Source organism: Mus musculus, chromosome 11, assembly GCF_000001635.26.
Source record: "Mus musculus strain C57BL/6J chromosome 11, GRCm38.p6 C57BL/6J".
NCBI lineage: Eukaryota > Metazoa > Chordata > Mammalia > Rodentia > Muridae > Mus > Mus musculus.
The window spans coordinates 69,901,462-69,927,501 of NC_000077.6; the positions used below are offsets into that span (position 1 = coordinate 69,901,462).

A 26,040-nucleotide genomic window follows, 5' to 3' on the forward strand; every position below is an offset into this window, starting at 1 on the left:
CGCCTTAAAGCGTGCGGTGTTAGGGGAAGCCACCAGCCCTTGCGTTAAGGCGAATGCTCTAATATGTCGCTTTTCCCTAACAAGGGTTGGGTCCAAGGCGCCGGGCGACGTCGCAAAGTGTATCTGGGCGCCAGCACGCCTTCGTCGCAAAGACGCCTGCGGCGGGCGATTCTGCCATCCACTGTCGCAAAAGCAGCCCAAATCTTCCCGGCTCTCGTAGCCTCTGTCGTCCCGCTGGGCCGTAAAGCAGTCCCCCGACCCCGTCGTCCTTCCGTTCCCCTCGTGAGAGACCTCGGTTCCTTAGCTGCGGACGCTTCAGTGCCGTAAAGCACACCAGGCCCCAGCCCCCCGGCCGTATTCCCCCAGGGCGTCTGGCCGCCGCGGTTGCCACGGTGCCGCCAAGCGCGGCTGTCGCGCGGCCGCGGTATCAGCGGCGATGGCGGCGGGGTCGGGTGGGAGTGGGGGCTCTGGGGCGGGCCCCGGGCCAGGACCGGGGCCCGGCGGGGGTGGGGGCCCTGGCAGCAGCGGACCAGGCCTGGGGTCCGGCGGGGGTCTCGGCGGTGGCGGGGAGCTGCACCCGCGCACCGGGCGCTTGGTCAGCCTGTCGGCCTGCGGGCGCACGGCGCGGCGGCAGCAGCCGGGCCAAGAGTTTAACCACGGGCTGGTGCTGAGCCGAGAACCCTTGCGCGATGGACGCGTCTTCACCGTCCGCATCGACCGCAAGGTGCAAAGCCGGGGCAGCTGAAACGAGGTGTGGAGGGGAGTGGGAGGGGACGGGAGGGAGAAGCGGTAGGACTGCCAGAAGGTCTGCATCTCCAACCGAGCCTCCAGGTACCGATAGCGAGCCGGCACACTGTAGTGCACCGGGGAAGAGAAAGGAGAAGGACACGGAGCAGACACATTCATTCTGAAGGAGCATTCGTTTCCCGCAGGACAGGGAGCCAGGGTCCGGTGGTTAGAATGGCTAGTGAACACGTCTAGCACAATCTCTTAGGGATGGAAGACTGACAGGTGCCCGAGATGGAAGAGTAGAGAAATAATAAAAAGCGCAAACTGTTGACAAACGTCCCAAACCAGAAAGATAGATGAGGAGACATGCGAAAAAGGGAGTGTATGTGACTTGCTTGACTCCAAAACGAATTTGGAAAGAGAAGAGAATGAATTTGGGTGGAGCTTTGCCCTACTAGAGTATTGGGGTTGGGAATGAGAGTGATGTAGGAGAGCGAGCATTGTGGACCTAAGAAGCATGGGATTGGAGTGGCTGAGGAGCTACAGAGACTGGGAAGTAAGAGGAGATCGGGTTAAAACCAGGGCCTTTAACCAGCTTGTTCAGTGGGTAGAGGGGGTGATGTGCTAAAACACGTGTCAGCAGACACAGATGCTGAGAGCCAGTGGGTCCTGGTAGTTATGGAGGCTAGTTCCAAAAATTATTTGTGTGTCTATGTCAGTGGCCTCAGAGGACAGGGTGAGAGGCACACGGTGCTCTGGAATGTGGCCTCTGGTGATGGGATTTCATACAGAAACTCTGTCCACCACCCTCTCATAGGTCAACTCCTGGAGTGGCTCCATTGAGATTGGAGTGACAGCACTGGATCCCAGTGTGTTGGACTTCCCGAGCAGTGCCACCGGGCTGAAGGGAGGCTCCTGGGTAGTGTCAGGCTGCTCAGTGCTGCGGGACGGGCGCTCTGTGTTGGAGGAATATGGCCAGGACCTGGACCAGCTTGTCGAAGGGGACCGTGTGGGTGTGGAACGCACAGCCACTGGGGAGCTCCGGCTCTGGGTAAACGGGCGGGATTGTGGTGTGGCAGCCACAGGCCTGCCTGCTCGTGTCTGGGCTGTTGTGGACCTTTATGGCAAGTGCACCCAGATCACTGTGCTGCCCTCCGAGCCAGGCTTCAGCCCTCCCACTCCTGTCCCCACACCTCCCCTTGAGCCCTTGGCCCCTCCAGAAGATTCAGCCCTGTTGGAACAGGGGACCTCTGTGGATGAAGGTGAGAACACAGCTTCGGGGAAACATGAGTTTTGGCTGAAGAAATGGGGCGAAAGCAGTCACAAGTCAGCTGGGGGAGGGAAGGGACCATTGAGCCCAGAGCCATTACAGGGGAATAGAGGGGTTAGAAGAGATGGTCTCCTGACTGGGCCCTGAAGCATGAGCTGAACCCTATTCCCCTCCCATCCTACCTGGTCCCTAGCCTTCATGGTGTCCCCAGCGCAGGCACGGCCGGAGACGTTTCCTAACAGCCTTGATTCGCATAATGGTGAGGGCTTCGGGGAAGGCCAGGGAAGGGGAGTGGGTACTGAGGCGGACAGGGTGGGATCTAAGAGACGGTAGGGAGAAGAGGGTCCCAAGCTGGCTGTGGGGAAGAGAGCTCTGTCTTGACTTCCTTCTTCTTGCTGCTACAGACTTTGCCAGTATGGAGCTGTCTGAGGTGGTGAGCAACGCCATCCTGTCTGCCTACAATGGGGGCCTCCTTAATGTGAGCCTGAGCTCCCCACCAGCAGGGGACGGACTGGCATCCAGTGGGCCAGCCACTTCTCCCATCCTCACTTCCAACGATGCCCTGCTCTTCCATGAGAAGTGTGGGACCCTCATCAAACTCAGCAACAACAATAAGACAGCAGAGCGCCGGAGGCCCCTGGATGAATTCAACAATGGAGTTGTCATGACCAACCGCCCACTTCGGGATAATGAAATGTTTGAGGTATGTAAAATCCTGGAGTCTGACTGTGCTTCCTGCCAAAGATTTGGAGCTAAACGTAGGGATTGATCTTTGGCGGCAATATGCCAACAACTGGTGAAGAACCAAGGCTTTGAGGGCCTGTCTTCTGTTGTTATATTTCCTGGACCTGTCTACTCTCACTCAACCCCAGATCCGGATCGACAAGCTTGTAGACAAGTGGTCTGGTTCCATCGAGATTGGTGTCACCACCCACAACCCCAATAGCCTGGAGTACCCAGCCACCATGACCAACCTGCAGTCAGGTACCAGCTCTGGGTAGGGGTAGGGACACAGGCTTGGAGTTGGTGAGATCCAGACAGCCTTTCCCTAACCAGGTGTCCATCTTTACCAGGCACCATCATGATGAGTGGCTGTGGGATCCTGACCAACGGCAAAGGCACTCGGCGGGAGTACTGCGAGTTCAGTCTGGACGAGCTGCAGGTGAGTGTGGAGCACAGCAGCCTGGGCAGTCCAGGGGAGCCCGGCCACCTGGGCCACCAGGCAGTGTCCCTTTCTGCATGAGGCTTCTTCTGAGGAGGCAAGGCCGTCTGGCAGGAGCTAAGGTATGCTCATTAGTAGCACCTTTTTTCCCTTTGGTGCTAGGAATGGAACCTAGGACCTTGGACACGTGTGGCAAGTGCTCTAGCACTGAGTTACAGCTCTAGCCCAATAGCACTAAGTAGGCCGAGATTTTAGAGCAACAACAACAAAAAAGATTGTTGTTGTTGTTGTTGTTGTTTTAATTTATTTATTTATTATATGTAAGTACACTGTAACTGTCTTCAGACGCTCCAGAAGAGGGCATCAGATTTCATTACAGATGGTTGTGAGCCACCATGTGGTTGCTGGGATTTGAACTCAGGACCTTTGGAAGAGCAGTCGGCACTCTTAACCGCTGAGCCATCTCACCAGCTCCAAGATTGTTTTTAAAATAGTTTAATTTAGGGCTAGAGAGATGGCTCAAAGGTTAAGAGCACTGACTGCTCTTCTAAAGGTCCTGAGTTCAATTCCCAGCAACCACATGGTGGCTCACAACCACCTGCAATGGGATCCGATGTCCTCTTCTGGTGTGTCTGAAGACAGTTACAATGTACTCACATAAATGAAATATTTAAATCTTTTTAAAAGAAAAGTTTAATTTAGTACCTACTTTACATTGGGCATTTAGGAAATGTGGAATTATTGTGTCTGGAAAGCAGGGACCCAGCTCCTGCCCAAGAGTGGCTTTATTTGAAATTCTTCAGTGGGTGGTCTCCTGTGAAATGGGGTGGCAGAAAGTGCCCAGGACTGCTGGAACCTGAGCCTGAGTGTAGCTGAATTCCAGACTAGGGTCTTTCTTCTTTGGTTAGGAGGGTGACCATATTGGCCTCACGAGGAAGTCCAACTCTGCCCTACACTTCTTCATTAATGGCATCGATCAGGGTAAGGTGGCACACAAGAAAGACTCCTGGCTCAGGGCCTTTAGTGGGTCATACCTCACCTTTCCTTGTGGTGCTTGCTCTTCCTGTTTGACTCTTCTTTCATCCTGTTCTGCTACAGGCGTAGCTACTCCATTGACACCACCAGTTGTATATGGTGTAGTAGACTTGTATGGAATGGCAGTGAAAGTGACCATCGTCCATAATAACAACCACAGTGACCGTCTCCGCCGGAACAACGCTATCCTGAGGGCTCTGTCCCCCGAGGGTGCTCTTCGTCGTGCTGCCCCTGCAGCCCAGGCAGAACCTGAACGCTTGCTCTTCCATCCTAACTGTGGCCAGAAGGCAGCTATCACCCACGAAGGACGCACTGCCCTGAGGCCCCAGTATGACCCATGGGATGGGAAGACACCTGCAAGGGGGCCCTAATAGGATGCGGGGGCACTGAGGTGGGAACATGGGAGGGTGTCTGTTATAGGAAGCCCTGGACAGAAAGGGGAAGACTTCTGGGAGCAAGAGATCTGGTTGGTTGTCTTGGGGCAGTGGGTATCAGACTAATATTCCTAGTTTAAGCCTTGACACACTCAGTATGCTGAGAGCTGAGTCCTCACTTGCTGTGTCCCCAGTGCCACTGATGACTTCAATCATGGCGTGGTACTGAGCAGCAGAGCCCTCCGGGATGGAGAGGTGTTCCAGGTGCGCATTGACAAGATGGTGGACAAATGGGCTGGCTCCATTGAGATTGGTGTCACCACCCATAACCCTGCCTACCTCCAGCTACCCTCTACTATGACCAACTTACGCTCTGGTGAGCCCCACGAAGGGCAGGGTCGATGCAGGGTGCCAGAGAAGCAGCAGCTCCAGGGTTACAGTTTGTTCCTTGTTCCTCATTATCTGCTGCCACTGCTGTTCCTACAGGGACCTGGATGATGACTGGGAATGGGGTCATGCACAATGGGACAACCATCCTAGATGAATATGGGCACAACCTGGACCGCCTCAAGGTGAGAGAGCAGTCATACTGATTGGATATAGTTCTGGGGGAGTCAGGGAGGCTTGGTAGATGCAGGGCCATCTCAGGCAGGAACTCTGCCTGACTCCTCACTCCAGCCTCACTTTTTCCAAGGCAGGGGACACCGTGGGTGTGGTGCGGCGGGAGGATGGAACGCTCCACTTCTTCGTCAATGGGATGACTCAGGGCCCTGCTGCCTGGAATGTCCCCCCGGGGGTCTATGCTGTTGTTGATCTCTACGGCCAGGCTGCCCAGGCTACTATTGTGGATGACGTGGGTGAGGGCCCGACAGGGCTGGGGTAGAGGATTAGGGTGGCCTTGGGAATCCTTAAAGAAACCTAGAGACTTAATGGGTGATATCTACTATTGCAGAGGTGCCTCCAGTCTCTGAGCCACTCCCTGAAGGAAACAACCAGATGTCTCCCAGTTCTCCATCCTCAGCAGCTGGGGGCTCTGACCTTCGCTTCCACCAGCTGCACGGCAGTAATGCAGTCATCACCAATGGTGGCCGCACTGCTCTCCGCCACAACTGCCGCAGCGAGTTCAACGATGCCATTGTCATTTCCAACCGGTCAGTCTCTAGATTTTCGTGTCTCTACTGTCCCACTGCCTACTTACGTAGGGCCTTAGTGATCCCCACTCTCCCTGACAGAGCCCTGCGGGATGGAGAACTGTTTGAAATTGTCATTCAGAAGATGGTAGATCGTTGGTCAGGCTCCATCGAAGCTGGTGAGGGACCCTCTGTGCAGGGACTGTAGGGTACAGGATCCCTGGGTCCTCGGGATCACTTCTTACCTTGTGTTTTCTCCTAGGAGTTACTGCTATTCGGCCGGAAGACCTAGAATTTCCCAACACCATGACAGACATTGACTATGATACGTGGATGCTGAGGTTAGGCCGTCTAACCTTGAATCCAGCTTAGCAGGGATGGCTGGAGCTGGGTAATATCAGACAACTAAGCCTGTGGTGGCTATAGGACTGAAAGACTCTGGAACCTAATATCCTTTCTCCTCAGTTCTGAGAATTCCCACCCAAGTAGCCCACAGAGCAGTTCCTGCTTTTCTCTGTGGGAATTCTAGGGACAAAGACAGAACTGGGCCTCAGACTAAGGTCAAGTCTCTGTGCCTGATGTCCATAACACTGGATGGTTTTGATAGGCAGAGACCGAGTAGGGGCCAATTAGTGATGAGGCAGGGAAGCTAAATCCCTCCTCCTGTCTTCTCAGTGGTACAGCTATCATGCAAGATGGCAATACGATGCGCAACAACTATGGGTGTGATCTGGACGCGCTGGGCACAGGTGCACGAATTGGCATGATGCGAACTGCCAAGGGTGATCTGCACTATTTCATTAATGGACAGGACCAAGGCGCTGCCTGCTCAGGCTTGCCTCCGGGTAAAGGTGACTACTCTGGCTTCCAGCCTGCCCCCCTTTGCTCAGATGGATCAGGCCCTCAGGCTTCTGATGCCTTCTTTCCTACACAGAGGTGTATGCAGTTGTGGATCTCTATGGCCAGTGTGTCCAAGTGTCTATCACCAATGCTACCGGCCCCATGGACAACAGCCTGGCCACCAGCAATACTGCCACTGAGAAGTCATTCCCCTTGCATTCCCCAGGTATTGCTTAAGGAGTTTGTGAGTAGGGGGGTACTTATATCTGAGACACAGAGTCTCATAATCTCCTTGACTCCCAGAGTCTAACATACCATGTACTGGGCATCTTGAGTCTTACTGTGGTGCAAGGTGTCCAGAGGTCTTGAGTCATGGCAGATGGGGCCTTAGCTTCACCAGCAGCCTGTCTGAAGGTAGTCACCTAACCCTACCCCTTTACCAAACATCTCTCCACAGTGGCGGGTGTGGCTCACCGATTCCATAGCATGTGTGGCAAGAATGTCACTCTGGAGGAGGATGGCACACGGGCAGTCCGTGTGGCTGGCTACGCACATGGCCTCGTTTTCAGCACCAAAGAGCTCAAGGCTGAAGAAGTTTTTGAGGTGGGCTGCAGAGAAGTAGAAGGGGCTTTACCAGCCCGTCAGACAGGACCACCCAATGTTTGCTTTCTCACAGGTGAAAGTGGAAGAGCTAGACGAGAAGTGGGCAGGCTCCCTCCGGCTGGGGCTGACCACACTTGCACCAGAGGACATGGGGCCTGGAGCGGGCAGTGGTCCAGGGCTGCCTCCTTCCTTGCCTGAACTCCGGACAAAGACCACCTGGATGGTGTCCAGCTGTGAAGTGAGGCGTGATGGGCACCTCCAAAGGATGAACTATGGCCGGAACCTCGAGAGACTAGGGGTGAAGCACCTGGCACTGGAGCAGGCGGTGGGGGCTAGGGGTGAGAGTAGAGACAGATCACTGAGCTGGCCTTGTTGAACCTTGGATCTAGGTGGGAAGCCGTGTGGGCATTCGTCGGTGTGCAGATGACACAATGCACATCTTGGTAGATGGAGAAGATATGGGGCCTGCTGCCGCTGGCATTGCCAAGGTAGATCTAAGAGCTTCTTTGAATTTGGGGAGGTACTAGTTGGTTGGAGTTCTTGTGCTGATTTCTGTTTTTTTTTTTTTTTTCTTGTGCTGATTTCTGACTTGCTTCCTTGGTCTGTTCCCAGAATGTGTGGGCTGTGTTGGATCTGTATGGGCCAGTACGCAGTGTGGCCATTGTCAGCTCCACAAGGCTGGAGGAACCAGAAGGCACCCAGCCGCCTTCTCCCAGCTCAGACACTGGCAGTGAGGTCGAGGAAGATGATGAGGTCGAGGAGCAGGGGCTGAGAGTAAGGCTGCATTAGGGCCTGCTGGGTTGCTACGCTACCAGTTACCAGGGTAGTGGGATCTATCTCCTGGTCCAGCAAAGTTCATAGTTGAACTCTGTGTGCACTCTAGTGTAGTGGGTAAAACCTGCTATTGATATCCTGTTTAGCTCACTCTGTATTTCCACTCCAGGGCCAGAATCAAGTGGGGATTGTGCCCACAGCCCTTGAATTCCTGGAGAACCATGGGAAGAATATCCTCTTATCCAACGGGAACCGCACAGCCACTCGGGTGGCCAGCTATAACCAGGGCATCGTTGTCATCAGTCAGCCCCTGGTGCCCCATATGCTTGTTCAGGTGTGCCTTTCTTCCTGCCTAGCTTATTACTACTCCAGGGTGAGAGGCCCTTTCTCTTGCAAATGAAAAGATAGGTAAGAAATTAGCCAGCTGAGCTAGTAGTGGTGGCACATGCCTTTATTCCCAGTACTTGGAAGCAGAGAGACGCAGGCGGATCTTTGTGAGTTTAAGGCCAGCCTGGTCTACATAATGAGTTCCAGGACAGCCAGGCCTATGTAGAGAAATGCCTCAAAAGAACAAAAAACCAAACAGAAGAACAAAAGCCAGTTGAAGGAAGTCTTTAGGAACAGACCAGGGTTCAAAGAGAAAGGATGTTGGGGGTACAGTTCAGTGTAGAACATTTGTTTGACGTGTACAAGGGCCTGGATTCTGTTCCCTGCAGCAGTAGAGACAGGGAAGGAGATATCAGAGTTGATAGTTTCTGCTCTCTACAAACATCAAGAAGGGCAGTGTATCAGGCAGGTCACACTCTGTACAGAGACTGATGTGGGTAGGTGGGTGGCCTCTGTCTGTAAGCTGTGCATGTAGAATAGTCCCTTCTCGTGCAGGTGCGAATAGACTTCCTGAACCGACAGTGGACATCTTCTCTTGTTCTGGGAGTTATCACCTGCCCACCTGAGAGGCTTAACTTCCCTGCCTCTGCTTGTGCCCTTAAACGGGCAGCCTGGCTCCTGCGGGGCCGGGGTGTCTTCCACAATGGTCTGAAGGTGAGGAGGGACCCAGGAAGAATGAAGTGACCCAAGCCTCTGAGTGGAGAGGAGCTGGCCAAAGGGAGACGTGCATGTCCTTACCCGGACCACCTTTGGCCTATTGCTTCCTCCTGTGCTCCTGCCATTGAGAATGTTAAAGTTGGAAGTAAAAAGGGGGACTCTAGGTAAATGAATTGGGAATAGGGCCTAGGCAGTAGGCAAAGATACAGGCAAAGCTTAGGGACTGGCACCTAGAAAGAGTGAACGGGCAGGACAGATGCTGGTGTGGTGGTAAGGAGCTGATGTCTAAAGATAGTAGGTCTTTCCTCTCAGATCTGTGAGAAGTTTGGGCCAAATCTTGACACCTGCCCTGAAGGCACCATCCTGGGACTGCGGCTAGACTCCTCTGGAGGGCTTCATCTCCACATCAATGGGGTGGACCAAGGGGTAGCTGTACCAGATGTGCCCCAGCCATGCCATGCACTGGTGGACCTCTATGGACAGTGTGAGCAGGTTAGTGGCAACAGAGGAGAGGAAAAGGGAGTCCTAGGAGCCTGGCAAGCTTCTGGTCCATAGAGGGATCCGGGGACCTGTCAGTCGGTGGCTGACTACTTTGCTCTGCAGGTGACAATTGTGAGCCCTGACCCAGGGACTGCCAGTGGGAAGATTGCTGGAACTCAAGGGGACATGGAAAAAGCTGATATGGTAGACGGTGCGCTAGCCCAAAGGGATGGTATCTTGCCCTTGTCTGCTCATCAATGCCCCATCCAGTACTTCCTAGCCCAGCTCTTATGACTTCCTCCCCTGCCCTTCCAGGTATCAAGGAGAGTGTGTGCTGGGGTCCACCGCCTGCTGCTAGCCCTTTAAAGAGCTGCGAGTACCATGCCCTTTGCTCCCGCTTCCAAGAACTGCTGTTGCTTCCTGGTGCGTCCTAAGCCTCCAGAGCCTGCCTCACTCCCATGGCTCTGGACCCTGGCTGGAGGGCAGTAGTGTGGCTGAGACCCAGGGCCAGCTCACCAGCTTGTCAATCATTGTCCCATAGAAGATTATTTCATGCCTCCACCGAAGCGTAGCTTATGCTACTGTGAATCTTGCCGGAAGTTGCGAGGAGATGAGGCCCACAGGCGCCGAGGAGAGCCTCCCCGGGAGTACGCCCTGCCTTTCGGATGGTGCAGGTTCAACCTTAGGTACATACAGGCCTCAGGCATGTATTTTCCTCTGGGCAGTTTTCCCTGAGAAAGGAAGAGTCCCAAGAGGGGCAAGATGACAGCATTCCTTGTGTGGGGGTGACCTTGAGGAACCAGTGACCTTTGACTCGGTGGTCTTATCTGTCCTTTTAGGGTGAATCCCCATCTGGAAGCTGGCACACTAACAAAGAAGTGGCACATGGCATATCATGGAAGCAGTGTAGCTGTTGTGCGGAGAGTGCTGGACCGAGGGGAGTTGGGAGCAGGTATCATGGAGTGGGCTGTGCTGAGGGATCTTGGGAGGAATCATGGGGCTGCCCTCACCCAGGTCTCTTCACAGGTACTACCTCCATCCTGAGCTGCCGACCTTTGAAGGGAGAGCCTGGGGTGGGATTTGAGGAGCCTGGTGAGAACTGTGCACCTCCCCGGGAAGAGCAGCCCCCTCCAGTGCTGCTCTCCCCCTCCCTTCAGTATGCCGGGGCAGAGATGCTGGCCTCCAAAGTGCAGTGAGTACATGCCGGGAGCACTAGGGGCTCAGGGCTGTGCTCAGTCACCCACCGCACCCTTCCTGCCCTGCTTGTTCCTGGATGCACCTTTACCTGTCACTGTTCCTCCTTCCCTCCCGTAATACACACGCATGCGCGCGCACACACACACATATGCACGCACACACACACAGAGGCACGGTTTCTCTATGTATCCCTGGCTGTCCTAGAACTCATTCTGTAGACCAAGTTGGCCTTGAACCTAGAAATTCTAATTCCAGTGCTGGGATTAAACACATGGGCCACAGGGAATCAGATTCCATTATAGATGGTTGTAAGCGGTGCTGGGAATTGAACTCAGGACCTCTTGAAGAACAGCCATCTCTCCAGCCCCTTTTGGTTTTTTTGTTTTTGTTTTTGTTTTTGTTTTTCTTAAAACAGGATGTCAAGTAGTCCAAGCTGGCCTCACATTCATGTTTGGTTTGTATCTGAAGCCGGCCTTGAACACTCAGTTCCTGGTTCCATCTCCATGCTGAGTGTGGATTAGATGAGTGCATCTGTAGGCCTGTTTTTCTGAATGTGTATGGATACCAAGTCTTTCAAAATATCCTGCACCAGGCAATGGGTTTGACCCCTTGTACTACCTAAACTGTGCTTGCGCATTGTAACAAATTCCTGGAGTCCTAACACTAAGTGGCAGGGTCAGTGGGTCGGAAGTTTAAGGTTGTCCTTCCTTTATAGGGAGGTTGACTCCAGCCTGGTAGAGACCCTATACTGTCTCCCAAAAGTGGGTGAAGTAGATGAGAAGTGCACTTGGAGTGTTTGGAAGACGTGAACTAGAGTGCCAGGGTAAATAAACACATGAAGAGTGCTGGGGAGGAGTTAGCTGAGCAGGCCAGGGGAGGAGAGTACTACATACACAATAGTTGGTGCTAAGCCAGTCACGGTGAACAGTATTTCCCAGAAAACAGCAAGGCCTGGGTGGAGGGGGCAGAATTAGCAGTCATGGACCTTGGGAGCCTTACTCTTCTCTCGTTTCTGCTTGGCTAACAGATTCCGGGACCCAAAATCCCAGCGGACACACCAGGCTCAGGTGGCCTTTCAGGTGTGTGTGCGCCCTGGCTCCTATACTCCTGGCCCTCCCTCTGCGGCCCTCAGAGAACTTCCTGACCAGCACTTCAGCCCATCGGAACTTGAGTGGGTCACTAAGGAGAAGGGAGCCACACTCCTCTATGCCCTGCTGGTACGAGTGGAATAAGGGGTGACATACCACTACTCCAAGCACAGCCGGGCCTCAAGCCCAGGACTCTTGAATGACGACTGCCTCCACCTCATTCCCGTGACTGAGAGCATGTCCAGTGCTGTCCTGGCAAGGAGGAGCACGTAGGCAGGCTTTGATTTAGAGCAGGTGTGAAGCACATCTCTACATTCAGGGCCCAGCACACTCCCTCTGCTGAGAGGGAGCCCAGCTCGTCTCGGGGTCCCCCCTTCATGCACTGACTTGGGGAACATGACTCCCTATTATTACCCTCCCCCATATCACTTAATTTATTTCCGTTTTTGTTTCTGGTTACTGTGAATCCCAAAGGAGTCTCTCTGTGCCCACATGAAGCTGCTTTTTCCGTGGCCACTGGGCGCCATGGGGAGGGAGTGGGTAAAAGGAAGGGCTGCCCGAGGACGCTGTGGGCCTCTGTACAGTTGTTACTGACTCTGATTTCTAAGGAGCCAATAAATACTGTCTTCAGAGCATCTGCCTCCGCCTCTGTCTCCCGCGGCCTCGCGAGTGAAGAGTTCTAGGGGCTTTATCATCCCAGGCCGCTCTGTAAATCCACATGGAGTTTGGACATCCCGGCACCCGTCTCTAAGCGCTTCCGCCTTCCCTTTCCTCCAATCGGCTGTGCCGTTTGCCGTCGTGACTCCGGAAGGATTTATCCTGGCCGCCGGATATGACGTAGAGGCCAAGGCGCGCCGAAGGCCTCGGAGAAAGCGCCGACAAGGCGGGTTGCGGGGGTTGGCGCCAGGGCTACGAGGGAGGGGCGGGGGCGCGGAGCCTAAGACCCTCGCACGCGCCCCGGCGCTGAGGCAGAGACCCCGGAGGGACGCTGGTGCCCGGGACACGTGATCGAAGTGGCGAGCGGGCGGCGGACGGGCTTCCGCTTCGGCGCGTCGCAGTCTCTCTAAGCTCCCACTTCCCTGCAGGCCCCGCCTGAGGTCTGGCAGTCAGTGAGAGTCGGGTGCCCACTGCCCAAGCGTCACCAACAGCATCATGCCCGCACTCCTGGAGCGCCCCAAGCTTTCCAACGCTATGGCCAGGGCTCTGCACCGGCACATCATGATGGAGCGGGAGCGCAAACGGCAGGGTGAGCCTGGGCCAGAGCGGGAGGACAGACACTCGGCTCAGGGTGGCCCTGCTACCCACGAACTTGCCCCCATCCACGGGCCCAGCTGTGCGCCTGCTGGCGAGGCTAAGAGGGAGGCAGCGGCGCCTTCGGGGTGTGAGTGAAGAGGCCCAGTCTAAGTTCCAGACCAGAACCCTGGGCTGGGAAGGACCTTGGAGAGCACCTAATGAAGCCAAGTTCTCCCTGTGGCTGTGATGGAGTAACTGGTTTTTGCTGGTCTTCAGTCTAACGCTCAGCTTATTCACACCGCCTTGCCACTTCCCCGTTCTGATTCTTCAGAGGAGGAAGAGGTGGACAAGATGATGGAACAGAAGATGAAAGAAGAGCAGGAGAGAAGAAAGAAAAAGGAAATGGAAGAGAGAATGTCACTAGAGGAGACCAAGGAACAGGTAAGTAGCCTCTCCACACTTGTTTCTCGATGCCTTCTTTTCCCTGCTTTAGCTGCTCGTCCCTCTTCCAGATCCTGAAGCTGCAGGAGAAGCTTTCTGCTCTACAGGAGGAGAAGCACCAGCTTTTCTTGCAGCTCAAGAAAGTTTTGCATGAGGAAGAAAAACGGAGGCGAAAGGAACAGAGGTGTGATGAGATGGCTAAAAGTAAAATTGTGCAGTGGCACAGGTGACAATCTAATAGCAAGAGGCTAACTGACCTGTCTTCCTTCCACTCCAGTGACTTAACCACTCTGACATCAGCTGCATACCAGCAGAGCCTGACGGTTCATACAGGAACCCACCTCCTCAGCATGCAGGGTGAGAGGACTGAGGAAACCGCCTAACAGGGGAGTTCTCCAGGAGGTCGCTGCCTATTTTAGCATCGTGAAACCTCTCCCCCTTTCTAGGGAGCCCTGGAGGACACAATCGCCCAGGTACTCTGATGGCAGCTGACAGAGCCAAGCAGATGTTTGGACCACAAGTGCTTACGGTGAGGGAAAGGTTTTTTGATTTTTTTTAACTCTTCAGGCTGGCTTTTTAAGTTACTAGCCAAGACTAGTCTTGAAATCTGATCCTAACTCCATGTCTCCTCCTTCTGTGGATCAGTACTGTTAATCCCAATCATTCAAGAACAAATATACCAAGCATGTGTATGTAGGAGCTGAGCGTAAAGGCATATATATATACATATGGGGTTTTTCCTAAGCAGTGAGCTTTCATTTCCCCTTAGACCCGGCACTACGTGGGATCAGCAGCTGCTTTTGCAGGAACCCCAGAACATGGACAATTCCAAGGCAGTCCAGGGGGTGCTTATGGGACTGCTCAGCCCCCACCTCATTATGGGCCAACACAACCAGCCTATAGTCCTAGCCAGCAGCTCAGAGGTGAGTGTTGTTCTCCTCAGACTAGGGGCAAGAAGAGCAAGAGCATCAAACCCTAACAGATCATCTCCCACCTTCCTCAGCCCCATCAGCATTTCCTGCAGTGCAGTACCTATCTCAGCCACAGCCACAACCCTATGCAGTGCATGGCCACTTTCAGCCCACTCAGACAGGTGAGATCCCCCTGGGCAGGAGCCCTACCTTCAGGAGTCCTACTGCCACCTGCTCATTTCAAACTCTCCTCCCCTCAGGGTTCCTCCAGCCCGGCAGTACCCTCTCTTTGCAGAAACAGATGGAGCATGCCAACCAGCAGACCAGCTTCTCGGACTCAGTGAGTATGGAGTCCTGGGAGGCCAAGGTGCTAAGATGAGGGGAGCCCCAGGATGCCTCCCTTTAAGGTCAGCTTTGTCTCCTAGTCTTCTCTGCGGCCCATGCACCCCCAAGCTCTGCATCCAGCCCCTGGACTCCTGGCTTCCCCCCAGCTTCCCGTACAGATACAAGCAGCAGGGAAGGTAAGGCTGGCAATCAAACCTACATATACTACCAGGGAAAGACTAACCTCTTACTGTAACTGTCCCCTCCCCCTTGTGCTGAGTGCTGGAATACCTACCCACTGATAAAACTCTTATCATTACCAGTCAGGCTTTGCCACCACCAGCCAACCTGGCCCCCGACTCCCTTTCATCCAACACAGCCAGAACCCAAGATTCTATCACAAGTAACCACCAGAGAGCTCCAGCCCACCCTCCATCCCTCAGGCTGGGGTCTTATGTGCCCCAAACCAATAAAATGTACAAAATGTACCCACCATCATGCCTGAGTGCTGTTTATTTGCTTCCTATCCAACTGCCTAAACCACAAAGGCTACTATGAAGTCTCAGCATTTCTAGATTCTAAAAGTACCTTTCAATCAACAAATAAACAACTGAGTTGGGGGCTTCATATTAAACTTGTAGTTTTATTCAGGTTTGATTTTTAACAAATGTGTCAGGGAGAGAGCCCACAGGAAAGGGTAAAGCCCGTGGGGGCAAGGCCTTCCCAGATGCCTGAGGAGGGATCGTGTCCCCTCCCCCCCTCCTCTTCTCACCACCCCTACAGGGGTTTGGGAAGAGACACAGGCAGGGAAGGGGCTGGTCCCCAGTCTGTACAGTGGTGCTTGGGGGTGAAGGACTATGGAGAACAGGGGACCAGATCGGGGATGAGTAGGATAAAGGGCACAAGACCATTTACCAGAATCCAGCTTTCTGATTCCAAATTGAATTAAAAAGAAAAAAAGGAGAGGGGAACCTAAACCACAAGCAGTACCCAACTCCCTTTCCCCCATCAGGGCTGCGAGAGAAGAGGCAGGGAGTTTCACCAAGGCCATGGCTCCCTCATTCCTGGCCAAGGGAGCTAGGTGAAGGGCAGGGTCTCCCCGACAGTTTGAGGGGGTGAGGAAAACCAAAATAAAACGTCAAATAAATTTGAATAGGAGTCCAGCCAAGGGCCCAGCCAGAGCAGAACCTGGCTGGGGGAGGGGCCTCTGTAGGCTCATGGATCACTGCTGCCACCACCGCCACCCTGGGCAAGAGAAAGAAATCATGTTTAAGATATAGGATGTAACTTCAACAGTAAGTGTGGGGACAGTGGGGGGTGCGTTCTCTCACCTGGAAGCCGGTTATTTTGCCATGGCCTTGATTGCAACAGCTGCCTCCTCTGTCATGGCAGACAGCACTGTGATCTGGAAAAGCAAAATGACAGTCCAGAGATGCCTTAACTGAAAGACTTCGAATTAAGGATCAAAGCAGCATACAAAGCAAGGAGGGGGCATCGTACCAGGATCTCTTCTCCACAGTCATACTTCTGCTCAATCTCCTTGCCAAGGTCTCCTTCAGGCAGACGAAGGTCCTCTCGTACCTCCCCACTGTCCTGGAGCAGGGATAGGTACCCATCCTGGATGCCAATCAGCTGGGAGAAGTTAAAAGCAGGTACAAGTAGGTTAAGTATAAGAGAATGGACAGACCAACTACAGTGACAGCAACTTCCTTCACTCCACAGCCTTTACCAGCTCCCTCTTTCCCCACAAGGTGCAGTCAACACCGCCCCCACATACACACTCTTCTAAGCCACCAATCATCTTCATCCTAATAACATACCTGGAAGTCATTCCGTTTGATGTTGGGGACATCCATATTATGAGTTGACGGGCAGATATCTTCATATTTCTTCCCAGTAAAAATGTCAATGCCAACCAGATGGACCTGTGTACATATATCATAAAGAGAAACCCAACAAATCAATTTTTGAAGTATGAGACAAATGTCTGTGTCACTTACTGCCTGAGAGGTGAGCGTGCCATGTTATGGGTAAAGATTAAGGAATTATAAATGAACCAAGTGAGAAAGATATACTAAAGTCTTCAAGGTCTTAAAAGATCACATCTGAAGGTTAGCAAGTGAGGGAAGTCAGTCTCAGGGAACTCATTTACATCAAGTCTCAAAAACTGACTGGCAAGACCTGAGGATATCACCCAACTGCTCACAACACTTGCCCAGCAGCACAGGGCGTTGGGTCCGATGCCTAACACATAAGCCAATCATGGTGACACATGCCTGTAATCCCAGCACTAGAGAGGTAGAGGTGGAAGGAAGTTCAAGTTTGACGGTACCCTGGAGTACATGAGACCGTTTTATTTTATTGGGGAAGTATCTGGGGAAAAGTTTCTTGGACAAACGTGGACAAGTGGAATAGGCTGAGAAAATGAAGCAAAGGAATGTAAAAGATCTGAAGACGATAACCCAGGAGAAGAGCAGAGGGACTGTGCAGTCAGTATGCAAGGAAAACAGAAGAGGAGCACGCCTTATATTTAATGTCAACAAAGGATAGGAAATATAACACAAAAATTTCAACTAGTCAGAAAGTCTAAGCTAAGAGAAAGAATGCCGTCTTAAGTAAACCAAAGAACAGTGGACAGTCAGCAGAAGGTAGAGGACATTGAGATTTATCACAACCCCAAAGGGGAAGCCAGAATTTGAAGGAGCAGCAGCAGTGATTAGAGAATGCAGACTGGAGCACCCCAAGAATGCTGCCTTGGGAGGAGGGGTCCTTGACTGGAGAAATCCTGGACAAGGAGCCCAAGGTCAAGAATAAGAAACTGAATATACAAACCAAAAGAAAACTAGCACAAAGAGGGAGGAAAAAAACATAGCATGACAGGTACCCTACAGAAGAAACTGGGAACAGTTTAGTTTTAAATTGGAGCAAAAAACTGGGTGCTGAACAAAAGGAAAACAGCAAAAGGGGTCAAGACTAGAGCCAACAGTTCACTGCCCAGAGTCCTAGGGGTGTGGGAGCTGCAGGGAAGGCAAGATGTTGAGAGGTGATTCTAACCTTGGCATGGCCATGCTTGCCAGTCTTCGAAGTAGACATCTCGACGATCTTACATGGCCGGCCTTTGAGCACCACAAAACCATTCTTACGTAATGCTGAGCACTGCATTGGGAAGGTGGCTGAGGCCCCTGCATCTCCTGTCTCGAAGTCCAAATCATCTGCCATTTTAAGAGGCTTCGATTCCAACTAAAGCCAAGAAGAGAACTAGGGTCAGTAACGATGGAGGTTAAATGAGATCGCTGATCTATCCCATTCCTCCCTAAAACACTGATCCACTTCCCCTTCATTCATTACCCACCTAAATAAAGTTGCATTTCCTGCTTTGAAACTGGAGTCAAACATATTGAAGAGCTTGAGTATTGGGGGTAAAACAGCTGGGGATCCCCTGGGCCCCCACAATGACATCTAAAGTTGTGGCTAGGGAAAGGAAGCCTCCTGGGAGTTGGGATGCCAAATCCCAGAGATGAGGAAAGGGCTACTTCCCGGGAGCGAGTAGGACTCAGGTGTTACTCGCCACTGAAACCAACCACCCCCTCTTCCCCACACTCTGCCAGGACTATAATTAGGTGAGCAGCAATGAGCCAGCTGAAGGGCGGGGCTAATGGAGGGGTGGAGACGGAGGACAAGGCCCCACCCAGTTGTTACACCACCCCCCCACCCTGTCCACACACAAGCCAGTCATTGGTACAGGAAACCACAAGGCCTCTTTGGGGGATTCCCGCCTCCAACGTGCACTTGCAGATGCAGTCAAGGGAGAGAAAGTAGTTTCCTAAAGGATCCCACTGCCAAACATTTCGATCTCAGTTCCCGAAGGGAACTCAGCCTTTTGTCGATGGCCCTCCCACTTTTCCCAGGATGCACCAGTCCTGTCGGCTTTTCAGGCCCAGCCTGTACAGTCAGTAGAAAGTGAGGGGTGGTGAATGACAATAAAATGAAAGCAAAAGATTCGTAGTAGTAATAGAAATCGTACTAGGCTGGCAGAGTAAAGGACTTTAAAACACAGTAACTCCCAAACAAAACACGACAGGGAAGGCACTGGCATGGTGAAGATCGAAGATCACCGCAGGGGAACTAGAAGCTCACTACTTTCAGGCGCTGTCGGCATGGGCCGAGAAAGAGTTGGGCATCAGTCCAATCGCCCTCAGTTTCCCCACTTTTCCCGGTTTCCCCAGCAAAGCAGTACCACTTACATCTGGCTGGACGTCTCACTTCATATGAAGACTGAGGGATGAGCTCCAGAGGCCCATGAGGCTGGGGAACACTAACATATGCCTGCAACGGGCCCTGCGGGATGAGTGAGACCCAAGGGTAGGGTCTCTCCCGCACGCCAAAATCCAAGGCTCCGGAGAAACCCAAAAAAGACCAGAGCTCCTTGCGCTGAGGGTTGCCGGCTCGCGCCCACCATGTGGTCGCCCGGGGCTTCCGGTGGCCCGGGCCAGGGGGGAGGGGTCCCCGTGCAGCCATGCGGCCCCGGTCAACGTTCGGCCGCATGGCCTCGGACCCCGAGGGCAGCCTCCAATGGGGAACACTTCCGGTGCTACGGCTGCCCCTGCCCCAAAGCTGCGCCAGGCCAGGACCATGCCGCCTCCCCTCCCCCCGCCGGCCGCCAACCCCCTCCACATGCCCTCACCTAACAGCCCCCTCCCCCACCTCACGTGGCCGCGCAGCGCCGGTCCTCAACCGCACAGGAGCCTTTGCCCTGTCTGGGCCGATCTGGCCCCGGGCCCTCGCCCCGGCGTGGCCGCCTGGCGGCCTCTCCCGCGTGGCGGCCTCGCGGCTCGCCGTCCCCCGCCCTGCGTCGCTCCAACGTCACCCGGCCGGCCCCAACCGTCACCCCTCGCGCCAACCGGGCCCTGCACCCGCCTCTCCGCACCTCGCGCCGCTCCCTCACCGAACCCGTGCGGCGACAGCCGCCGCTCCCTTCTGCCCCCCTCCCCGACCCCCGCGTAGTTCCGTCTCTCGTTCGTAGCTCAAACCGAGGTTACGCGCAGGCGCGCCCTGCCCGCTCTCACCTCGCGCGAACGCACTGACTTGACCTGGTCCGCTCGCCGCGAGCCCAACTGCTGCCTCCGAACCCGCTACTGTGCTGCCGCCGCCGCCGCCGCCGCCTCTAGCGCCGCCGCCGCTGCTGCACACGGGTCTTAGTACGCAGGCGCCGACTCCCCACTGACCAACCAAGCAGCCCTATGACAGCCGCGCAAGCGTGCTAGGTAGCTCCACCACCTTCCACCCCCGCACTGCGCAAGCGCATGGACCCTCCCCGATCTCCACCCTCTCTCCCACCTACCCATCGGATGACGCACACACGTGACCCCGCCCCTTTCCAGTCCGTAGTGCTTCCAACCAGTCGGCAATGCGCAGGCGCACCGGGTTTTTTTTTTTTTTTTTTAAATCCCTTCAACCTCTTCTTCCCTCCCCTTGAGCGACAGCTCGCTCTACCGGGCAACCCTTGCGGCTGCGCAATACAGAACCCTGCACTCCACACCCTCCGAAGGAAACGCCTGGGTCTCAACGCATGCGTGTTAGGAATCCTAAACGCCCCTTCCACCTCAGACGTCGTCCCTACGCGGGGTGTTGAAAAGACCACGCCACTGTGCTGCTTGCGGCGTCAAGAACGCATGCGTCTGAGCAGGCGCCACACCTCGGCTTTAACTGGAATTGAACAACTCACAAACACGTTTCTGAGAACCTTTCTAGTTAGGTGTGTGGCTCTTCTCCGAATCGCTGTCCCAGCTCTGCACGTGCTCAAGAGACTGCTTTCCGTGGGAGACTCTGCTCTCACGCTAGTGTGGTCGGATTACAACCATCCCGGCTTCGGTACTTTACACAACTTGTGCGCTATAGTTTCAGTATCCAGAGCTATCCGATACAAGCCACCATCTTGTCTAAACCCTGGTTAGTGTTGATTCCTAAGGTTCGCATAGAAGCTTTTCCTTTCTAAATCCTAAATAAAGAGAACTACATAGCGTTTCCGATTGTTTTCCCAGGTCGGCTTGAGGTTTCTAAAAGGAAATGTCTAATGTTTCTTCCAAAATCAAACTCCCTATGAGAAGAGTGGCTCTGGACCAGGCGACACAGACTTTATTGCCAGATCGCTAGGAGGCTGAGACTTGTTATAAAGCCAGCACATAAAGTTGGTCTTGAAATTTATGATGCCTGTAATCTCTGAGTTTGAGAAACTGGAGCAGGAGAATAGAAAAAAACAAAACAGTGCAATATTAAATTACTTTGACGTTATCTAAAGATGAGCGATCAGGATTCCTACTCCTTAGATAATGCAGGCGTGGTGGAGCACTCCCTTAATCCTGTAAGAGCCAGGTGGGTTCAAGGCCAGTCTGGTCTGTACAGTGTGAATTCTTGACTCAAAAGCAAAACAAAAAAATCTGGTCTAGGAATCTAAACCTTTTTGGTGGTAGTGGTGGTTTTGTTGTTGTTTTTCAAGACAGGGTTTCTCTGTGTAGCTCTGGCTGTCCTGGAACTCACTCAGTCGACCAGACTGGCCTTAAGATCCACCTGCCTCTGCCTCTCGTGTTGGGATGTAAGGCATGCACTGCCACCTATAGTTTTGAGAAATCACTTCAAATTACTGTACTTTTAATTTCTTTACCACTAAGTAAGGATATTAAATGATATCTTAATCTCCAACTTACTGGAACGCTTGCAAGCACTTAATTGGAATTATTACGTGTTTGTGTAGCACAGTAGAACTATCCACCCTATATCTTTCAGTCACTTTTCCTGAATTTTCTGTCGTTTTCTGTGGAATGCCAGCACTGAGAAAGCTGAGATCAGCAGATCAGTAGTTCAAGGCTATGGTAGCCTACATAATCCAATCCTAGCCAGGCACAGGGCCTGCCACCCTCCCTCCCTGTAATTGCAGCACCTAAGGACCCAGAGGCAGAGGAAGGAGGATGGGAAGTTTATGGTCATTCTCTGGGTGTGGTAATACATGCCAGTAATCCTATCTCCTGGCTAAACAGGAAGATTGCCAGCCTGTGCTACATAGTAAAACCCTATTTTAAAATTCTGTCCCAGTACTGAAAAAGATATGAACTTCTGGACACATGTGACAACTGTAAAAGCCAAATGGTGCAAAGCTTGGGGCTAGGGCTATTCAGAGACAATTAGTAGAACTGTAAATGTCACAAACACGATACACAAAAAATATATTAGTGGTTGCCTAATGCAAAGGATTTAGGGAATGGACCATAAGGGAGGGGGAAAGTGGGATGAATCTTTTGGCAGATTATAAAAAAAAAATCCTAGACTTATCAGTCACACACCTCTTCAGGTACTAAAGCACAGCTTTGGCCTGTACTTGCTCGTTTATTTGATGGTACCAGGCAGTTGAATCTAGGGCCAGTGAGTGTTCAGCAAGGATCAAGCTGTGCCTACGTCCCTTACCTGTTTGTTTGTTTGTTTGTTTGTTTGTTTAGCATAATGAAAATAGATTTGGTAATGAAAAGAAAGAACCCCTGAGGTCGGAGGGATAAGACATGAGCTCACTATAGAGCTCTGGCTGTCCTGGAACTCATATAGACCAGGCTGGCTTCAAACTCACAGGAATTCTCCTGCATCTGCCTCCAAGTACTGAGATTGAAGTTATTCACCAACACACTGGGGTCTCCTCTCTCTTTCTTTCAAGAAAGGGTACTGTGTATTCTATGCTGGCCTTAACCTTGTGTCTGAGTGCTGGTGTGTATAGGTGTGAAAATGAACCCAGGTCATCACCCTGCGTGGCGCGTGCTTTACTCCTTCAGCGCACATAGTTTTTTAAATTATGTTTTCATTTTATTTTATTTTTGGTTTTCTGAGACAAGGTTTCTCTCTGTAGCCTTGGCTGTCCTAGAACTCAAACCTTCAGAGGCCAGAGGCCCCAGAGCTGAAGTTAAAGATAACCACAAGCTATCTGACATGGATATTAGGAACTTAAACTCAGTCCTCTGGAAGAGCAGCAAGTACTCTTTAAGTACTGAACCATCTCTCTAGACCTGATTTTTTTTTTTTAAATCTTTGTGTGTGTGATGTGTGTGTACTGGTATGTGTGTGAGTGTGCACATTCATGCACCACGTGTGGAGCTCAGAAGACAATTTCAGCTTAGAGTCTCTGTCTTCCACCCCATTTGAAACTGGGCCACTTTGTTGTATACTGATACATATGGCCTGCTAGCTAGCCCCCCAAGATTCTGGGTTCTTCTGTCTACACCTCCCATCTCAAGTAGGAGCACTTGTATTCAACTCACCGGTTCCCTGTGGGCTCTGGAGACTCGAAGCCGGGTCATCACCCTGTGTGGCGCGTGCTTTACTCCTTCAGCTCACTTAGTTTTTTAAAATATGTTTTCATTTTTGGTTTTCTGAGACAGGGTTTCTCTCTGTAGCCTTGGCTGTTCTAGAACTCAATCTGTAGACTAGGCTGGCCTTGAACTCACAGAGATCTGCCTGCCTCTGCCTTTAAGTGCTAAGACTGTTATACCACTAATATCTGGCTAAAAAATAAATGTTAAAAAACAAACAACAAAGCTGGTGTGGTGGCACACACCTTTAACTCCTACACTCCGGACTCTGGACACAAGGAGTTAGAGTTAGACAGATCTCTGTGAATTCAAGGTCAGCCTGGTCTGTATTAACAGCTCTAGGTTAGTCAGGGTTAACTCTATAGTAAAACTCAGGCAAAAAAGAATTACTAAAAGAGCTGGTCAGTGGTGGCACACGCCTTTAATCCCAGCACTCCGGAGACAGAGGCAGGCGGATTTCTGCGTTTGAGACCAGCCTGGTCTACAAGGTGAGTCCCAGAACAGCCAGGGCTACGCAGAGAAACCCTGTCTTGAAAACAAACAAACAAACAAACAAAAAGAAAGAAAAAGATATCCCAGAAGAAACTGAAGAAACAAAAACTCATGACAGGAATAAATTCAGCAGAAAATAAATGCAGATAAAGTAAGAAAGGAAGGAAGGAAGAAAAGAAAGAATGAAAGGAAGGAAGGAAAGAGAGAGAAGGAGAAAGAAAGAAAGAAAGAAAGAAAGAAAGAAAGAAAGAAAGAAAGAAAGAAAGAAAGAAAGAAAGAAACTGCATTAGCATCCAGGTCCATGAACGTAAGCTGTAATTGAGTTCCCATGATGCTCCTCAGCACACTTTTGGTTTGGATTCTTAGTATGCTTCATTCTAGAAAATAGTTACTTACAAATGTAAGTTCTGCCAAAAGTGATGCTGTGGGTAAGCTATCACGGTGGAGCCAGGGATAGTTGCCTCTGGAAAGAGGGAACCTAGAAAAAAGATGCTCAGGGGGCCTGGGGAGGGGGCAGTGGAGTGTGTGGTTACATGCAAGAGTTTGGAGGGAGGACCCGAAAGAGAGAAATGTTGTTAATATATCATAATCTCCCAAATAAAAAATAGAAAGAAAAAAGATGCTCAGATATTTTAATGGAGCTAGGCATGGTGGTGCCTGTCTGTAATCTCTGCACTGGGAGGAAGAGGCAGGTGGATCCCTGTGAATTCAAAGCCAGTTTGCAGCCTTTAATCCCAGCACTCGGGAGGCAGAGGCAGGCAGATTTCTGAGCTTGAGGCCAGCCTGGTCTACAGAGTGAGTTCAGGACAGCCAGGGCTATACAGAGAAACCCTGTCTGGGGGGTGGGGGGTTCAAAGCCAGCTTGCTCTACATAGAACAGCCGGAGCTACATAGTGAGAACCTGTTTCAAGAAAGGAAGAGAAAGTGAATTAATGAATGAATGAATGAAACAAAAAGAAAAAAACCCTATATATGTTATATATATATATATCCCACAGGACTGTGTTTGACTAATGTGTCAAAATGGCTAACATTGTTTATTGTAGCCGGCACTGGAGTGCACAGCTATAATCCAAAAGGGCTTAGGAGCTCATGATTGTCCTCAGCTACAAAGGGAGTCCAGACCAGGCTGGACTCACCATGGCAACATCAAAACAACAGTAAGGAGAGTTCTCTTTATTTCAGCTTGTGCTTGTAGGAGTTTCCTTTGGTCCACTGTTAGGATTTGAAACATGATATGGTACTGGTAACTTGGCAAAAAAATCTGGTTTTGATATTGTAAATGAAAATGAGTTGGACTGGCAAGATGGCTCAATGGTTAAGAGCGCCGACTGCTCTTCCGAAGGTCCCAAGTTCAAATCCCAGCAACCACAACCATCCGTCACAAAATCTGATGTGTCTTCTGAAAGTGTCTGAAGACAACTACAGTGTACTTACATATAATAAATAAATAAATCTTTAAAAAAAAAGAAAAAAGAAAGAAAATGAGTTGATGTCTCCATCTACTTCCAAAATGTCAGCAATGTTACCATGGTGCACATTGATCGATACTGATAACGACTTCTTGGCATTGGTGTTACCTCTTCAGCCCATAGGAAATCCACACCCAAGTTGATGACTTGTGAGACCATGCTCCTTTTTTTTTTTTTAAGTTGGTTACGTTTTTGATGATTCCTTTTTATTTTTTATGTGCATTGGTGATTTGCCTACATATATGTCTGTGTGAAGGTGTCGGATCCCCTGGAACTGGAGTTACAGTTGTGAACTGCCATGTGGGTGCTGGGAATTGAACCAGGGTCCTTTGGAAGAACAGCCAGTGCTCTTAACCACAGAGCCATCTTTCCACCCCCCCCCCACCATTTTTAATTTTTTAAACACTTTTACACATGAAGTTTTTCTTTTTCTTCTCTTTTTAAAGATTTATTTATTTTGTGTATGAGTGCTCTATCTGCATATATACCTGCATGCCAGAAGAGGGCGTCAGATCCAAGTATAGATTGTCATATGGTTTCTGGGAATTGAACTTAGGGCCTCTGGAAGAGTGCTCTTACCTGCTGAGCCATCTCTCCAGTCCTACACATGAAACTTTTTGTTTGTTTGTTTTTGTTTTTGTTTTTGTTTTTGTTTTTGTTTTTGTTTTTGTTTTTTGAGACATGGTTTCTCTGTATAGCCCTGGCTGTCCTGGAACTCACTCTGTAGACCAGGCTGGCCTCGATCTCAGAAATCTGCCTGCCTCTGCCTCCCAAGTGCTGGGGTTAAAGGCGTGGGCCACCACATGAAACCTTTCTAATGTACTATGTAATAATACTTCATTAAACTAAACTTAAGGGGTAGCAATTGCTTCATTGTCTTCTTTTTTGTTGTTTGCTTTGGTGTTTGTTTTTCAAAACAGGGTTTCTCTGAGTAGCCCTGGTTATCCCAGAAATCACTCTGTATACCAGGCTGGCCCCAAACTCAGACATCTGCTGTCTCTGCTTCCAGGGTGCAGGGAACAAAGGCATTTGACACAACCACCTAGCTTCTTCGATTGATTTTACAAGTCCCTCTTTTCACCCATGGGCCTGA

The 26,040-nt window shown here is 51.5% G+C and overlaps 3 protein-coding genes across 25 annotated transcripts; 2 read left to right on the forward strand and 1 right to left on the reverse strand.

The window, feature by feature from the left end:
- The first annotated feature begins 265 nt into the window (after positions 1–265).
- Neurl4 (neuralized E3 ubiquitin protein ligase 4) lies at positions 266–12,363 on the forward strand. Of its 10 annotated transcripts, XM_006532909.2 has the most exons (30): positions 266–724; positions 1,547–1,991; positions 2,193–2,258; positions 2,404–2,702; positions 2,872–2,983; positions 3,073–3,161; positions 4,070–4,142; positions 4,260–4,524; positions 4,765–4,946; positions 5,057–5,142; positions 5,265–5,427; positions 5,523–5,721; positions 5,803–5,879; positions 5,963–6,041; positions 6,376–6,551; positions 6,635–6,766; positions 6,998–7,143; positions 7,217–7,441; positions 7,533–7,631; positions 7,756–7,917; positions 8,087–8,251; positions 8,800–8,958; positions 9,274–9,453; positions 9,565–9,652; positions 9,757–9,864; positions 9,983–10,127; positions 10,281–10,393; positions 10,468–10,633; positions 11,354–11,461; positions 11,666–11,756. In XM_006532909.2, exons 1-29 carry the CDS (start codon positions 437–439, stop codon positions 11,445–11,447), a joined length of 4,581 nt encoding a protein of 1,526 aa, XP_006532972.1. In that variant the 5' UTR covers positions 266–436; the 3' UTR covers positions 11,448–11,461; positions 11,666–11,756. The 10 variants fall into 10 exon arrangements, 7 of the variants coding, with proteins under 7 accessions (XP_006532972.1, XP_006532971.1, XP_017169947.1 ...); XR_001779952.2 differs by lacking the exon at positions 11,354–11,461 and having other exon boundaries at positions 8,800–9,125; positions 11,666–12,361; XR_388403.2 differs by lacking the exon at positions 11,354–11,461 and having other exon boundaries at positions 9,260–9,453; positions 11,666–12,361.
- Positions 12,364–12,518: 155 nt separating this feature from the next.
- Positions 12,519–15,595, forward strand: Gps2 (G protein pathway suppressor 2). 3 transcript variants are annotated; one of them, XM_030246187.1, is made up of 11 exons: positions 12,519–12,609; positions 12,812–12,972; positions 13,291–13,400; positions 13,472–13,584; positions 13,678–13,757; positions 13,847–13,929; positions 14,170–14,323; positions 14,404–14,493; positions 14,572–14,651; positions 14,737–14,832; positions 14,963–15,595. In XM_030246187.1, the coding sequence occupies exons 2-11, from the start codon at positions 12,879–12,881 to the stop codon at positions 15,191–15,193; spliced, it is 1,131 nt and encodes a 376-aa protein (XP_030102047.1). In that variant the 5' UTR covers positions 12,519–12,609; positions 12,812–12,878; the 3' UTR covers positions 15,194–15,595. The 3 variants fall into 3 exon arrangements, with proteins under 3 accessions (XP_030102047.1, NP_001344835.1, NP_062700.2); NM_001357906.2 differs by having other exon boundaries at positions 12,559–12,609; positions 14,959–15,133; NM_019726.5 differs by having other exon boundaries at positions 12,559–12,972; positions 14,959–15,133.
- On the reverse strand, positions 15,251–20,497 carry Eif5a (eukaryotic translation initiation factor 5A). 12 transcript variants are annotated; one of them, XM_030246050.1, is made up of 8 exons: positions 19,702–19,930; positions 18,880–18,973; positions 17,988–18,017; positions 17,690–17,875; positions 16,456–16,560; positions 16,136–16,267; positions 15,967–16,040; positions 15,259–15,880 (listed from the first exon to the last, which is right to left on the reverse strand). In XM_030246050.1, exons 4-7 carry the CDS (start codon positions 17,852–17,854, stop codon positions 15,978–15,980), a joined length of 465 nt encoding a protein of 154 aa, XP_030101910.1. In that variant the 5' UTR covers positions 17,855–17,875; positions 17,988–18,017; positions 18,880–18,973; positions 19,702–19,930; the 3' UTR covers positions 15,259–15,880; positions 15,967–15,977. The 12 variants fall into 12 exon arrangements, with proteins under 12 accessions (NP_001160065.1, NP_001160063.1, NP_001160061.1 ...); NM_001166593.1 differs by lacking the exons at positions 18,880–18,973; positions 19,702–19,930 and adding an exon at positions 20,361–20,497 and having other exon boundaries at positions 15,251–15,880; NM_001166591.1 differs by lacking the exon at positions 18,880–18,973 and having other exon boundaries at positions 15,251–15,880; positions 19,702–19,925.
- Positions 20,498–26,040: the final 5,543 nt, after the last annotated feature.

Bases quoted from the DNA above. Each gene is read 5' to 3' on its own strand.
- Neurl4 (NM_001013414.3), top strand. From the start codon at position 437: ATGGCGGCGGGGTCGGGTGGGAGTGGGGGCTCTGGGGCGGGCCCCGGG. The intron at 2,984-3,072 runs GTACCAGCTCTG...CATCTTTACCAG, and splicing joins CATGACCAACCTGCAGTCAG to GCACCATCATGATGAGTGGC. The intron at 4,947-5,056 runs GTGAGCCCCACG...CTGTTCCTACAG, and splicing joins TATGACCAACTTACGCTCTG to GGACCTGGATGATGACTGGG.
- Eif5a (NM_001166593.1), bottom strand. From the start codon at position 17,854: ATGGCAGATGATTTGGACTTCGAGACAGGAGATGCAGGGGCCTCAGCC. The intron at 16,561-17,689 runs GTTAGAATCACC...ATATGTACACAG, and splicing joins GCAAGCATGGCCATGCCAAG to GTCCATCTGGTTGGCATTGA. The intron at 16,268-16,455 runs GTATGTTATTAG...AACTTCTCCCAG, and splicing joins TCAAACGGAATGACTTCCAG to CTGATTGGCATCCAGGATGG.
- Gps2 (XM_030246187.1), top strand. From the start codon at position 12,879: ATGCCCGCACTCCTGGAGCGCCCCAAGCTTTCCAACGCTATGGCCAGG. The intron at 14,324-14,403 runs GTGAGTGTTGTT...CACCTTCCTCAG, and splicing joins TCCTAGCCAGCAGCTCAGAG to CCCCATCAGCATTTCCTGCA. The intron at 14,652-14,736 runs GTGAGTATGGAG...TTTGTCTCCTAG, and splicing joins AGACCAGCTTCTCGGACTCA to TCTTCTCTGCGGCCCATGCA.